At 36.4% G+C, this 13,434-nt stretch overlaps 1 protein-coding gene across 1 annotated transcript in view; it reads left to right on the top strand.

Moving 5' to 3' along the window:
• Window positions 1-13,434, top strand: part of EXOC6B (exocyst complex component 6B) — a 604,019-nt gene that overhangs the window by 469,328 nt on the left and 121,257 nt on the right. The window contains exon 20 of the mRNA XM_049785045.1: window positions 2,802-2,875. Coding sequence (XP_049641002.1) covers window positions 2,802-2,875 — 74 coding nt within the window. The remainder of the gene's footprint in view (window positions 1-2,801; window positions 2,876-13,434) is intronic.

The raw sequence follows: 13,434 nt of genomic DNA on the forward strand, positions 1-13,434 counted from the left end.
CATTTTTATGACTCCAAAGCCCATCTTCTTCAAGAATTGTACACTTAACTGTTAGGAAGTTCATGAAGTGTTAAAAATTTGCTTATGGATACCCTGGTTAAGAACCCTTTGTTTATTGAAATCTAAAGAAATATGTGTTGTTTATGAGTATTGTCAATTGGGTAACTTATTTAATTGATATGTGAGTATTTGATACTCATACCTACCAAGTATTATATTTAATTCTTATAAATATTATATTATTATTTGTAATACTTGTTATGTTCTGTTATATGGTCTTAATCCCTAGGAGTTTACTATATTCTTGGGGAGATAAGACATACACATACAGTAGTATGAATGCAATAAATATAAAGTTTATTTATATATTTAATGTAGATAAATTTATATATAAAGCTAGACCTATAAAGTTGATTTATATACTTAATATAGATACATAATTTTATAATTTATAGATTAAAGTAAACCTTTTTCCTTTGTCATACTTTTCAATTGTCATTCTCATTTATCTATGCTGTCTCCTGAGAAACAGGAAGATTTGATGCATCATTAAAATGAGGTCTATAAAAATGAGATTCTTAGAATTAAATATATTTTGATTAGATTAGTTGTGGTTTCAGCAGCAATGTTTAGGAACCCCAGGAAGCATGTACAATCAGGAGATTCAGTAACGTAGAGCCATCTCCCAAGCATTCAGACCACATATCACAAGTTCATTCTGTTGGAGTTGTCATAGGTAAGGCGGTAGGAGCCCTTGATTGTAATAGTTCTACTGACAGAGAGCTTCATAACTTCAAGTGACGCAACACGGTTTTGAGTCATGCTGGAGCAATAGTAATAATCTCACAGCTGCAGATGGTATCATTAGGTGTGTGAAGTTTACATAAGCTGACCGGTCATCTGACAGTCAGAATTGTTAATAAGAGTGGTTTGTGGCAATAACTGAAAGAACTGCTTTCTACAGTAGGATAGTATAAAAAACTTGTGCATCTTACTTGAGCAGCTGTAACAAATAAAGTTATTATAGATGATTATAATGATTCGATATAAAGATGGATTATGTCAGACTTTATATTAACATAATCCTCATTTGTTATTTGTATAGTGTTAGAGTTTTGATTTTTTAAAACTTCAATTGTTATTTATTATTTATAACTTTCAATTATTTTGAAAGTAATTAGGATAAACTTAATTTACAAATGGCACTTGAATTTACTTCCAAAAACAAATAGAAATGTTAGTGCTGCTAATTATGCAATATAGTTTTTTTCCTTCTATTTGTGATCGTCACTTTTATTTGAAATATCTGAAATAAGCATAGTTTCTGTGTAACTTTATAATACATTTGCGCTGTGCTTTGATTTACTTGATATATTGCTCGACATTTTATTTTTACACAATGTTTTCATAATCTCTGCAGCCTAAATTGTTATTATTAGTTTTTAAAATGGAATAAAGGTTTTTCAAACATCTATTATGCCAGTGAAGGGTCTACATGGAAAATATGTTCAAAGAACAGAAATTCCTATGATTGTTCACAAATTAAGATTTGAATGTATTCAGTAGCTAAAAGGAGTACTTTTCCAGACATGTAAAAATATCTTGATCAATTTAATTTTAAGAGAAAAATATGATGTTAATTTTATAATTTATTAAACTCATTCTTGGAGAGAAAATATGTCAGATGATAACATTCCTTCTCATACTTGATTTGAGCAGACACTTGAGCATTTTCAAGTAAATGGCCGCCAGACTTTAGTTTCACAGAAAAGTTCAAGACGTACATAGTAATTGTCTAGCTTTTATATTCAATATATATGTTTATTTTGTGTTGTAGAGTGCTTAAATAAGATCTCTTGATTTTTTAATAAGTAGGCTTAGGGACAATTAAACTTGACATTCTTAACTGTTTCCAGTATTTATCACTATGGCCCTGTGCAGCTATCTTTTTGTTAATGATGTCAAAGACAGAGTCATAAACTAAACATGTACCCAAGATACTAACTACTGTAAATTTAAATAGCACTCATGTGATCTTTTTGACCCAAGATTAAATTGGGGTAGGTGGAAAAGAAAAAATAACTTTTAAGAGTAGCACAGAAATCAAGGACAAAGCATACTCTAGAGAGTGGATGTATGCATGTTCCCTAAGGTTTTGCAATGAGATTTATTAGATGGTCCTTTTCAGATATCAGATGCTACTTTGCTGAAGAGCTAGTCAAGTGCTGGATTGGGGCAGACTCTCCTGCTATGTGTGTGCGTGTGTACGCACATGCAATAATGCACTCATGAGATAATAAAATAATCGGTGAAGGAATAATTAATGATGTGGCAGGGAATATTTTTTGATAAATGCTTGGGGAATGAGGTGACAGGCGTGAAATTAGAAAATTCCTTCAGCGATCTAAAATATAAATAGCTTTCGGAACTCAAAAGAGTTTCACAGCTGAAGATTTTATTGTGTTGAGGGAAAAACTTTTTTCTCTCCCCCACTCCCTCCTCCTCTGCGAGTTGTTTGTCCATTCACAAAACAAATACTCTGAAGCCCAGCGCAGCTCATGGGAATAAATTTCAGGTCGAATTAGTACAGTTTCCTTGCTGTCAGGATGCTGGAATTAATGGTGTTTTGATGACACGAATTTTGAAGGGCAAACAAAGAAGCTGAAGGGAGAGAGACATGACTCCTTAGAAGCTTGGTCCTCCTCTCCCCCAGCCTCTCTTGTCTTCCCTGTCATCCGTCTGCCAATCTCCCTGTCCATGGTTAGTTAAAGGCGCTTTTTATCCTCTTTTCTTTCCCACAGAGTTTGCCAGATCCGGCCCGGTGCCTGGGTTCCAGGAGGACACGCTGCAGTTGGCCTTCATCGACTTGAGACAAGTAAGTCTTTGTGTTTTTGTTTTTTGTTTTTCTTTTAAGATGTGTGACTGAAGACCATCAGGTCTTAAGGAAAAGGGGAGGGGCGGGGGATTGGCGTTGGTGATTCACACTGGAGACCCAAGAGTTTTTCCCTGTGTTTGAGGCCACCTCTTTTATTTAGCTATCTGGGCTCCTTAACTATGGCGGAGTTAAAGGTTTTGTGGGTAGAAGAGAAGGCAGGAGATGGGAGGAGGGACCCAGAGAGTAGAGGGACTCAAGTGACCCTCAAGTGATGTGACCCATTGTGCTGCAGTTGGCTTCTGCAGACACAGCAGAAAGATAACTCAGTAAAGCCATGCTAAGCAGGTGCACTGAAGCAGAGACTGCTGCCTGGAGAACTTTTGTTTGGCAATAATGAGGGTAGCAGTGTTTAAGAAAAAAATGAAATATTTTACATTCTGGATTGTTGGCTTGGTGTGTTGGCTTTTTCTTATGCCTTCTGTCTTCCTGTCTCTTCCTTTGTAGAATGTAGTCAGCCACAGGTGACTAAATGGCCATTTTCAAAGATGCTTAGCAAAGACCCTGACCACTCATGCTAACTTGACAGTCAACACTATGAAGGGCATGCGAGGAAATACAGGATTTAGGCATACCTGAGCTCTGCAAGCCTGTTGGATAGAAAGAGTGCTTCCAGAGGGCCGTTTCTTGCCGAATGAAATGGGTGGGTTGGTAGGCCTTGGTGATTTGGGTACAGAGAAGCTGGATGGGCAGGCGGGGGTCAAAAGGGAGAGAGCTAACTGGGCTCTGTCATCTCTTCACTCTGAAGATGGATGGGGTTGGATAAAAAGTGTGAATGAAGTAAGAATCAATGACTGATGCTTCTCTCCTATTAAAACAATCTTTTTTTTTGTCTGTTTTAAAAAAGGGGCTGGCTTTGTTTCTCCTGCCATCATGATGCAGTGCCTCTTGTTTTCAGAGCTGACATAGTTTGCATTCTGAAAACTTTTAGATGCCCAGGGTATTTCTTAAAGCTGTAGGATCCCTTGTATTGGTAGTTTCCTTACCACTGTGACTTGATTCATGCTGGAACAGCTTTGAACCCATAATGGATGGCCTGAACTACCCCTGAATCCTTGTAGATGGGTGGTGTAATCTGTCATCTAATGACAATTCTGGAAAGCCTTGTTAAGCAGAAAACAGAAAATTGTGTTTCTATAGACCCGCCAAAGTTTGAGGATTCAGGCTGTGTCCCAGAAACGTGTGTCAACTTAATATTTGGGGTTGAGGTGGGGGTTCTCTTGCACATAAAGGCTTTCCCAGCATGATCACAAATGGAGCTGAGCATCTATCCATGCTTAACACCTTCCACCAGTAGATTCAGCAACTCAACTACGACATTCAGTTTTAATCCCTTGACTGATTCATTGGTTGAAAGATTAAGATTTTGGTGTTACTGTTTTGCAGGATGGAATCTAAGTTTCACTGGAGAAACACACCCAAGGCGGGCAAAGCCTCCCTTCTCACTATTCATGAGAAGATAGGGTGGTTATTCTCTCTAGTTTGTGGTTTTGGTCCCTATGGGACGCAACTAGTGTTCACAGAAAATGTTCACTAAGGGAGTACGCTAGAAAGCACAGCCAAAATAGGGTGTCTGAGCTGGGGGTGAATGCTCAAGTACTTGTGAGTTCCCAGTAGGTATTATTGTTCATGATTATGTTTCTATTTTCTATTACAGTCCTATCAGAGTTCCTTTAAGCAGTAGAAATTAAAGCTCTAAGATCTTATTAATACTACAAGTGTGCTTCCTCTTATTATCACCTAATTTCTCTTTATATCTGTCTCTATTAAAGCAGTTTAAATGTTCAGAAGCATCCCTAATTCTCAGACAGTAGCTCATTATTAACAATGTTTAGGTTGAATTATTTATTAAAAAAAAGGGAAGAAACTTTCCTTCCATATGCCATGCTAAAAATATTTGTTTTTGCAGTTCACATTAATTATTCTCATAATTGCATATATAAAACAAGCCTTTTTTTTAAGGAGGCTTTTTCTGAGCCATAGAGATGCTCAAATTAAGATTGGAAGCATGGGAATGATAGTTCCAGTGATAGTAACTTGATCTCACCTAAGGCATTATCAAGTGTTCCTGAATGTGCTGTCTTCTTGTATTTATTCATTGGAATCCTAAAATAAAATTATGGACCTTCTGGTTTGTAATTTAATCTTAGCACCATGTAGTATTATCCTTAGTGTCATATTTGGTATCCTATTATTCACTCCAGTGTATGCTTGAATATTTTCCTGACAAAGAAGTTGCTTGCCCAAGCACCAAGATTCATTCTAAACCATCTGATTATTAAAATTTTCTTTAGACTTTGACCAACTCACCGTTTTTATGAGCATATCCCCACCCTGTACTATTGGCTTTTTGTTATTGGTTTATTGAGTTTCCTGCTAACCATACATTTTTCCCATGTAGCATTGTTACTCTTTTCTCAACTATTTTTTATGTGGTCGATTTGATGAACTAAAATTGGAGACTTCAGTTTATTTATGTTTTTCTTTTCAACATATTAGCAACAGAGATTTTAAAATAATTTTTTATTGAGACCAATGTGAATTACAAGTCTTTCACAGTTGTATTTCAGTTACATAGTGACATTGAATTAGGGTCGTTCCCTCTATCACAGTTCCCAACATGCAATCCATACCTCTACCCTTAGCACCCTAGACTGCTAGTATAACAGGTCCATTTTGTGTAGAGCTTGTTATAGTTTGGGTTTCTTGATTCTACTGTCATTGACATTAGTTTGGGTATTTAGGGCTGACCATTTTTTATTTCCACTTAATGCTCCTAAGACTGCTTGACCCCTAAGTCCCATCCACATTATTTTTTCTTTTCTCAGTTTGTAGGAAGACATATAAATATGAGGCAGAGCAAGATGATCCATGTTCTATGATTCTATGAAAAAAAAGGCATGGGCCCTATCTAGAAACTATAAATATAAACAAAATTAAAAGAAGGGAAAAATGAAAAGAAAAAGGAAAGAAGGGGGCAGGTGTGTCAAGTTTTTTGTTTGTTTACTTGTTTTATGCATCGGCACAGTAAACATTGGGAAGATTAAAAAGGAAACTCCCTTGGCCTAAGAGATACAGGATGTCTCTACCCTTGAAGCATTACTGTCATGAGACTAACTATAGGCTCTGGGTATGTTTGTTGTCAAACCCCAATGTCTTTCTTTACTGTTCCAGGAAAAACAACAAATATTTTTAATATGCTAGCCTGTTTAAACCTTTTTGGTTATTCTCTTTATTAACTTATATTAACATTAAGCCTTTTATAAATTAATCTGTAAACAAGAGAATTAACTGGGATAACAGAAGTTAAAAGAGAAATTGAGGTTAAGGCAGTTGAAAGGGACATTCACCTACACAAGAGGCACCTAAACATCCCACTGCAGGCAGTTTAAGCAGGATATTATTTCACTATTAGCATCTATATTTGACTCACTGGCTATGAGGATATGTATGCTGGTCATGTTTTCATGTTCTCTTTTTTTTAGAGTGTTTCAGACACTATCCATTCAGTGAACATTTTTAAAACATTCAAAACATGAAATTCTCTCTGTGTAGTCTATAATAGTGGTGTCATTTACAAGCTGTGAAATTTTATTAGAAATCAAATTAGATGTGGCAGCAAAACTGTTCATCCTTTCCATCTGTCCTGTCTATTTGAAATTTCCTGTGTCTTAGTAAAAGAGTGAAATCACATTTTGAATATGCAGGCTTTCGTGATATTTTACATGTGTATAGCACTTCAAAGTCAAAACATACTTACGTACATATTTTGTTTGTCAGATTTCTGGGTTAATAATTATATGAATCAGTAAAAATCAGAATCTTCCCTTTTAACTACTCTATACTTTTTTATTTCTAAATTCATACAAGTAGGATTATAGTAAAACTTAAAAAAGGCTAACTTAAAATAGCATCTACCCAAATTTCTACCCTTTGAGGTGTCATGATGAAAGTTGTAATCCAAGGGCCCTTCGTAGATTCTCAGTAGTCAGCTGTTTATTTAGCAGTACTATTGCTTGTACTTTTGTTCTTTTGTTAAACATTAAGTAGCTAATGCTTGGGAATTCCAGATTTTGATCACAAATGAAATAGTCGATGATCTTCAGGGACAAAGAAGTAATAAAAACCTTTTATTCTAATGTACAGCATACTTTGATAAGCATTACCTTGAATGGAAGGATCCATTGTGCATAGTTTGGTTGTTTTGGCCACTTTTGCTGCATAGCAGATGACCCCAAAATGTATTGGTTTCAAAACAGGAACCACTCATTGAGGTCTAGTATGTGCAACTTGGCAATTTAGGATAGTTGTAATGGGTTCATTCATACTTTGAGATCAGCTTCTGGGTTGTCTTGGCACTGCCTGGTCTAAGATGCCTTAACGTGGCTGCTTTTCTCAGCTCCAGGTATGCTCTCAACCACCAGCAGCTTCCCGCAGGTTGATTCACATAGCATCTTGGAAGGCATCCAGAACTAAAGAAAATATGCAACCCCCTTGAGGCCCACACTTGGAACTAGCAAACATCGCCTTTACTACATTTTGTTGGCTAACTACCTCTATTTGTCAAATTCCACTTTGATTTCAATTTGGGATATTGGACTTTTATGTAATTGTCACAAAATAAGCAATGCAAGCCAAGACACAGATTTTTTTTTAATCATTGGAAAAAAAGAGAAAGGGTCTTAATGGGCCTAAGTAGCTATAAAGTATCATAAAGTATTTCATGAAAAAGTGGAAGAGTTATACTATAAAAAAGTTGGATGCTGATACCAGCAGAAGGTATTTCAAATGTAGAAAACAACAAGATTTAAATAATGTTTTAAAATATGTATATATATATGTGTGTGTGTGTGTGTGTATATATATATATATATATGCATTACACTTAGGATTTTTAGTGTATTTCCTCTTGATTAGGCTAATCTTTAAATCCATTCTCCTTAATTTCTCTTTATTATTTATTTATACTGTTACTCTTTTTCCTCATGGTTTCCTTTTTCTATTTTATGTCTTGCACTGCTTCAAATGCTTCATATTGTAGGCCATCCTCTGACATTTTTTATTTTTCGTATTTACATCCATTATGAGGAAACCTTAAACTTCACCAGGTAATGCATGATTTATTTAATTCATATATGTTCGTGTTTGACAAACAGGAAAAGTTTTCACTCTTATCTTTAATAACATGACATTATTTTCTGTTCTTTGAACCAAATTGTTATTTCTTCCAATATACATAATTTTATAAAGTGAATGAACAAGGGTGTGACATTGCATCAGATCTGCTGAATGGAGCTTGTTGGCAACGACTCTTATACAGCAAAGCCATCCCAAGATATCTACGGCTTTTTTTAGATTGAGCTGGTGACATTCCCTCTAGGCCAGTTATTCCCCAATTTCTAACTAAACCTTTAGTCTAAAGTAAACACAGTGCATTTCCATTGCAGACACTTTACTTATCTTAAAAACAACTCTAGTACCTAAAAGGAATAATTGTATATTTCTTCGGAGATATTGGACAAATTCATATGCTACTTCCTTGCAGTGGTCCTCAAACTATGGCCCGCGGGCCACATATTGTATTTGTATCTGTTTTGTTTCTTCATTGCAAAATAAGATATATGCAGTGTACATAAGAATTCATTCATTAGTTTTGTTTTTACCATAGTCAGACCCTCCAGTGGTCTGAGGGACAGTGAACTGGCCCCCTGTTTAAAAAGTTTGAGGACCCCTGCTTTAGAGGAATTTTTAGTCAAATCAGTACTATCAGTTGGTTAATAGTAGGAAGGAAAACCTAGGATTAATCATCTTAATATGTAGGACTACTCCTGATTCTCATTCTATCTTTATCTTGCTTAATGAGACTTATATTTTAAAAAAAAATCCATTTCCTTCCTTTCTCTTTTGCACTGTCCTCAAGTCTTATGAGCCAAGAGTATCAGTAAGAAGTAAGAGAAACTTTTCTTTGGCTATGCTTGACTGATAGTGTGTGTGGGGGTGGTGGTGGTGGTGGTGGTGGTCTTAATTTTGCTTAAAATTAAAATTAGTATCTATAATTGAACACCTGTCAAAAGATAGTTTTTGTTTGCTGCAGCATTTAACAAAACATATTTGGTAGAGGTTCCATCTTCATAATTCACTCTGACCATTCTAATCAACTAAGAGATCACAGAAGATACTGGGTGGGATTGGGTCATAACACATATTTTATTCTTATTTATTTATTTGCTTGTTTGTTTGTTTTTTTTTGGGCCACACCCAATGGAGCTTAGTGGTTACTCCTGGCTTTGCGCTCAGGAATTGCTCCTGGCAGGCTCAGGGGACCATATGGGTGCCAGGAATTAAACTGGGGTCCGTTCCAGGTTTGCCACACCATAACACACAACTTAAAAGATCAATATTCTACTTTTCAACACATCTATTCCACTATATCATAGAGAAAGAAAGCTGTTTTCTACATGTATTTCTTCTTATGGTTCTTAAACTTGAGAGTTTTGGGGAGTTGGCCTGTGGTTTTCCTAAGCATTTAGTGAATAACTAAAATTAAAAGGTATAGAAATGGGTAGTAGGGGAGATATTTTTATAAAAGGGTCTTCCTGATAGAGAGAAACAGAAGTGGTATATAAACATAGCAGTGATGTGTAGGGCCAACGATATTTATGGAAATATCTCCAAGTGCTCACTTGATATATTCTGTCAACTTCAACTATCTTTGACCTTCAACAATGACTATTAAAACAGTGTTTCAGAGTCAAAAATCAAGCTGCTTGATAGCTCACAGAATTTTAAGATATGGGGCAAGAGTGGTGGTGCAAGCAGTAAGGTGTTTGTCTTGCACGTGCTAACCTAGGACAGACTGCGGTTCGATCCTCAAGCTTCCCATATGGTCCCCCCAAGCACGGAGTGATTTCTGAGCGCTAGCCAGGAGTAACCCCTGAGCATTTTGATTCAGGAGAATGGATTTTGATTTTTTTTTCCATTGATGTTGTATTGTTCTACTTTTAAGGACAGCTTTAGAGTTTTCTGGTAAGATACCCCAAGTTAAGTCCAGGTTTTCTATGTAGTGATAATGCTTATTATAGAGGATTTGACACTCTAGCATAAATCAAATCATTAACTTGTAATGCTTCAAAATGTGGCTTTTTTTTTAATGCAGCATTTTCTGCTTATTTGACAACATTGTCTTATCCAGTTATTTTGACAGACACCCTTAGCCTAAGTAATGCCTCTAACCTCAAAGGGAGCTCTGCCAGAAATTAATTCCTATTTCCAAGGTGAGAGCTACCACCTTTCACTCCAGTTCTGTAAAGAGAGATAAATAGCACTATTTCTAAGAATTGACTCTATTGTGCTAGACCTTTGACCTTAACAGTACCCAAGGCTGCAAGAGCCAGGCATCTGGGGTACAGATGAAGGTCTTCAGCTACTGGAATGTTTTTAAAGCATTCTGAAGATCTGAAAACCAGATCTGTCTCCTTATCACAAGTGAGACATTAGGAACCAGAATCACCAAGGAAAATAAATAGAAGGAACTTGTCAGAAATATAGAACATACTCTGTGACTTTCTAAATAGCCTTTGTTTATTGGAGGATCTATTCTAGAACTGCTGAGACTTTATATCACCTTATACTAGCCTGTTAGCTGAGGAGGTAAGCTCAAAAAAGGTCCTTAGGTTACTTTTTATTTTAATTATAGAATCCATTTTTCACACACGATCTTATAAAATAATATTAAAGCAAAGTATTACAGATTGATATTGGAATCATGTACAATGGTCAAAAAGGTCAGAAAGCTCTTTTCTGTTCATCTCCTCTCAGTATGGAAATCATTTTGCATCTCAGAAGTGAATTCCTAAAGCCTTCACAGAATTGTTTTGAAGGTTGGTAGCAAGGATTGGCCACAATTGAGTCCAGGGTAGTGTTAGATACAGAGACTCATTGACTTTTAGGACAACAGTTTGGATCCTAGAAAGAAAAGTAAAAAGACTGTTGAACTCTTTTTTATTTTCAAGGGATTTTGTTTTTCCTCAAATAGGAAGTATGACCACTTAGCAGGAGTGTTGGCAGCAGACACCTGGCTCTTTACTCACCTGTGCTTTGTTGAAACAGAACTTCTGCACCTCTTGGGAACTCTTTACACAGTTGGTGTCAGGAAATGCTGACTCATGGATGACAGCCACTATGAGTCCTATCAGAATTCCTAAACTGTATTAATTACAGTGCTAAAGAGACCAGCAATAGATGCAGGACCTTCATTTCAAAGTCGTTGCAGACAGTTTTCTGGGTAGCAAGTGTCAAAACTGATCTTTGGCATGACTCATGACTCCCAAACTAACATTATCCATTGTTACTGTCAACCTGTATGCAGTCTTGGTACAGTCCAACACTTCCTACTTTTGACCTGAAAATACTTCTGGCACAGTCTTTCCTGCAGGTACTAAAAGTTTTAGTCACACCTTTTGGTGAGGAATTGTGTAAACACACACACACACCCTAATTTGTTTCTTGTTTTGGTTTGGGGACAATCAGTTTCAGCAGCTTGTTCATTTTGGTTTCACACACAAACACACACACACACACACACCTAATTTTTTTCTTGTTTTGGTTTAGAGAACCAGAAGTTTCAGCAGTTTGTTCATTTTCGTTTTCAGGGATTTAGATAAGCATGTTGACTGGGGATTCAAACCAGGCTCAGCTGTATGTAAGGCAAGTGCCCTACATATTATACTAACTCTACTGACTCAACAGCTATGAGTTTTCATGTGAACCTGGTACCAACCTCACACTAGCTCCCCTCATAACAAAATCTGAGATCAAAGACTAGTATTTGATTCCAATATTAGCTCTTGGGTGAAGAGCTAATAAATAGTTCACAAAACACACCTGGAAATGTCTCCCATAGCTCTAGTGACCCTCTCATAGTTGAAGTATGAAGTAGCAAGCTGAACTCCTCTCTGCTTCTCCTAGGAAGCGAAGTCTCAGACACCTGGGTATGCACACCCACAAATCTGAGTGTCTCAGACAATCACATCTTTAAGAGAAATGATAAGAAAGACATCACCAATAAATTTCCATGGGAGAAGCAGTGCTGTCAGAGGCTGTGCTGCTGGCTGAATTTAACCCTGCCTTGTTCTGAACACGAATCTTACCTCAGCTGTTGACAGTGCCTAGTATCCTGCTAGAACAAGGCATCTTTAGCTTTTTCTACCCACACCTTTTTTGGCCCAAGACATTCTTATATGTCTTGGTATAGATGTATACAAATGAAAATACTACTGGAGACAATTTATTGTTACCAGTAATGTATTTTAAATAATTTTATATATATATATATATATATATATATATAGACATCACATAGGGTTGTGGGCTAAGAGGCTAGGTACTAAAGGATTGGTAGCCAATATCAGCAGACTTAGAACTAATTTCTAACCACTGTATCTTAAATATAGCCGCTGGAGGGCAGCAGAGAGTGAGAACAAAGGACAGAATTTAGGGAATTGGGGGATAATTCAATTTTCCAGAAAAATAAACCCCCCTTAGTTTAAATGAATCCCCTTTCTGGGAGCCACAGATGTAAGCATAGATCTCTAAGGAATAAAGGCCAATAGGAGCATGCAGAGCCATGATGTAAAGGTTAAACTTTATTCTAGACAAGTTCCAGAATTTGTATTTTTTTAAAAAGTGGTAGATAATACTAACTAGGGAAGAGGAATCTGTAAATACAGGAAACCAAAAGGACAATCTGAAATGTCATGTCCAAGAGCACAAGTAAATATATATTAGGACACAAATTAAAGAAAGAATTACAGTTAGCTCAAGCCAGAGTGAGTGAAAGAGGCAGGAGAGATTGATTGGGTTTTGGAGGCAGCCATTCCCTTCCTAAGATGTACTTGACTAGCATGTATACATATCACTAAGCAAGAAGCTTGGAAAGGGCCAGCCTCGATGGAAACTAGTGTTTGGGATTCTCATCTTTTTAAGCAACTTCTTGATTTTCCAGGGTTATTTCTTGGTCTTTATTTCAACAGCAAATAACTCATTGAGACTATAGAGATAGATGATGCAAGCACTCTAGGATGTGTGTCTATAGTATTCTTAGATATGAAATAAAATCATGAAATGTCTTGAATAGCATTGCTGGAAGGATAACTCATTTTCCTAGAATAGATCAGTTGTTCCTGTTTCATAGTTTAGACTAACGTTTGCTAAGAATGTCCAGTGAAAACGAAAAAACCGGCTGTGGTGTCTAATTTCTTGGGCAACTTCCCAGTCAATGCAGGGACTTTGGATCTATTGTCAGTAGATAACAGAGAACATTCTGGAAGTCTCTTCTAAATGCTGAGCGCTTTGCAGTCTTCCAAAGTCTTAAGTATAGAGAAAGAAAGAAAGCTCTTGCTTGACTCATTAAACTTCTCTTTCCCCTTCTTTAATGTGCCCTTCAAACATCAAAAAAATGACATTCCCTGACCTACAAATTTTATGAACATGAATTCTAGGAT

This window comes from Suncus etruscus, chromosome 12, assembly GCF_024139225.1.
Source record: "Suncus etruscus isolate mSunEtr1 chromosome 12, mSunEtr1.pri.cur, whole genome shotgun sequence".
NCBI classification, from domain to species: Eukaryota; Metazoa; Chordata; class Mammalia; order Eulipotyphla; family Soricidae; genus Suncus; species Suncus etruscus.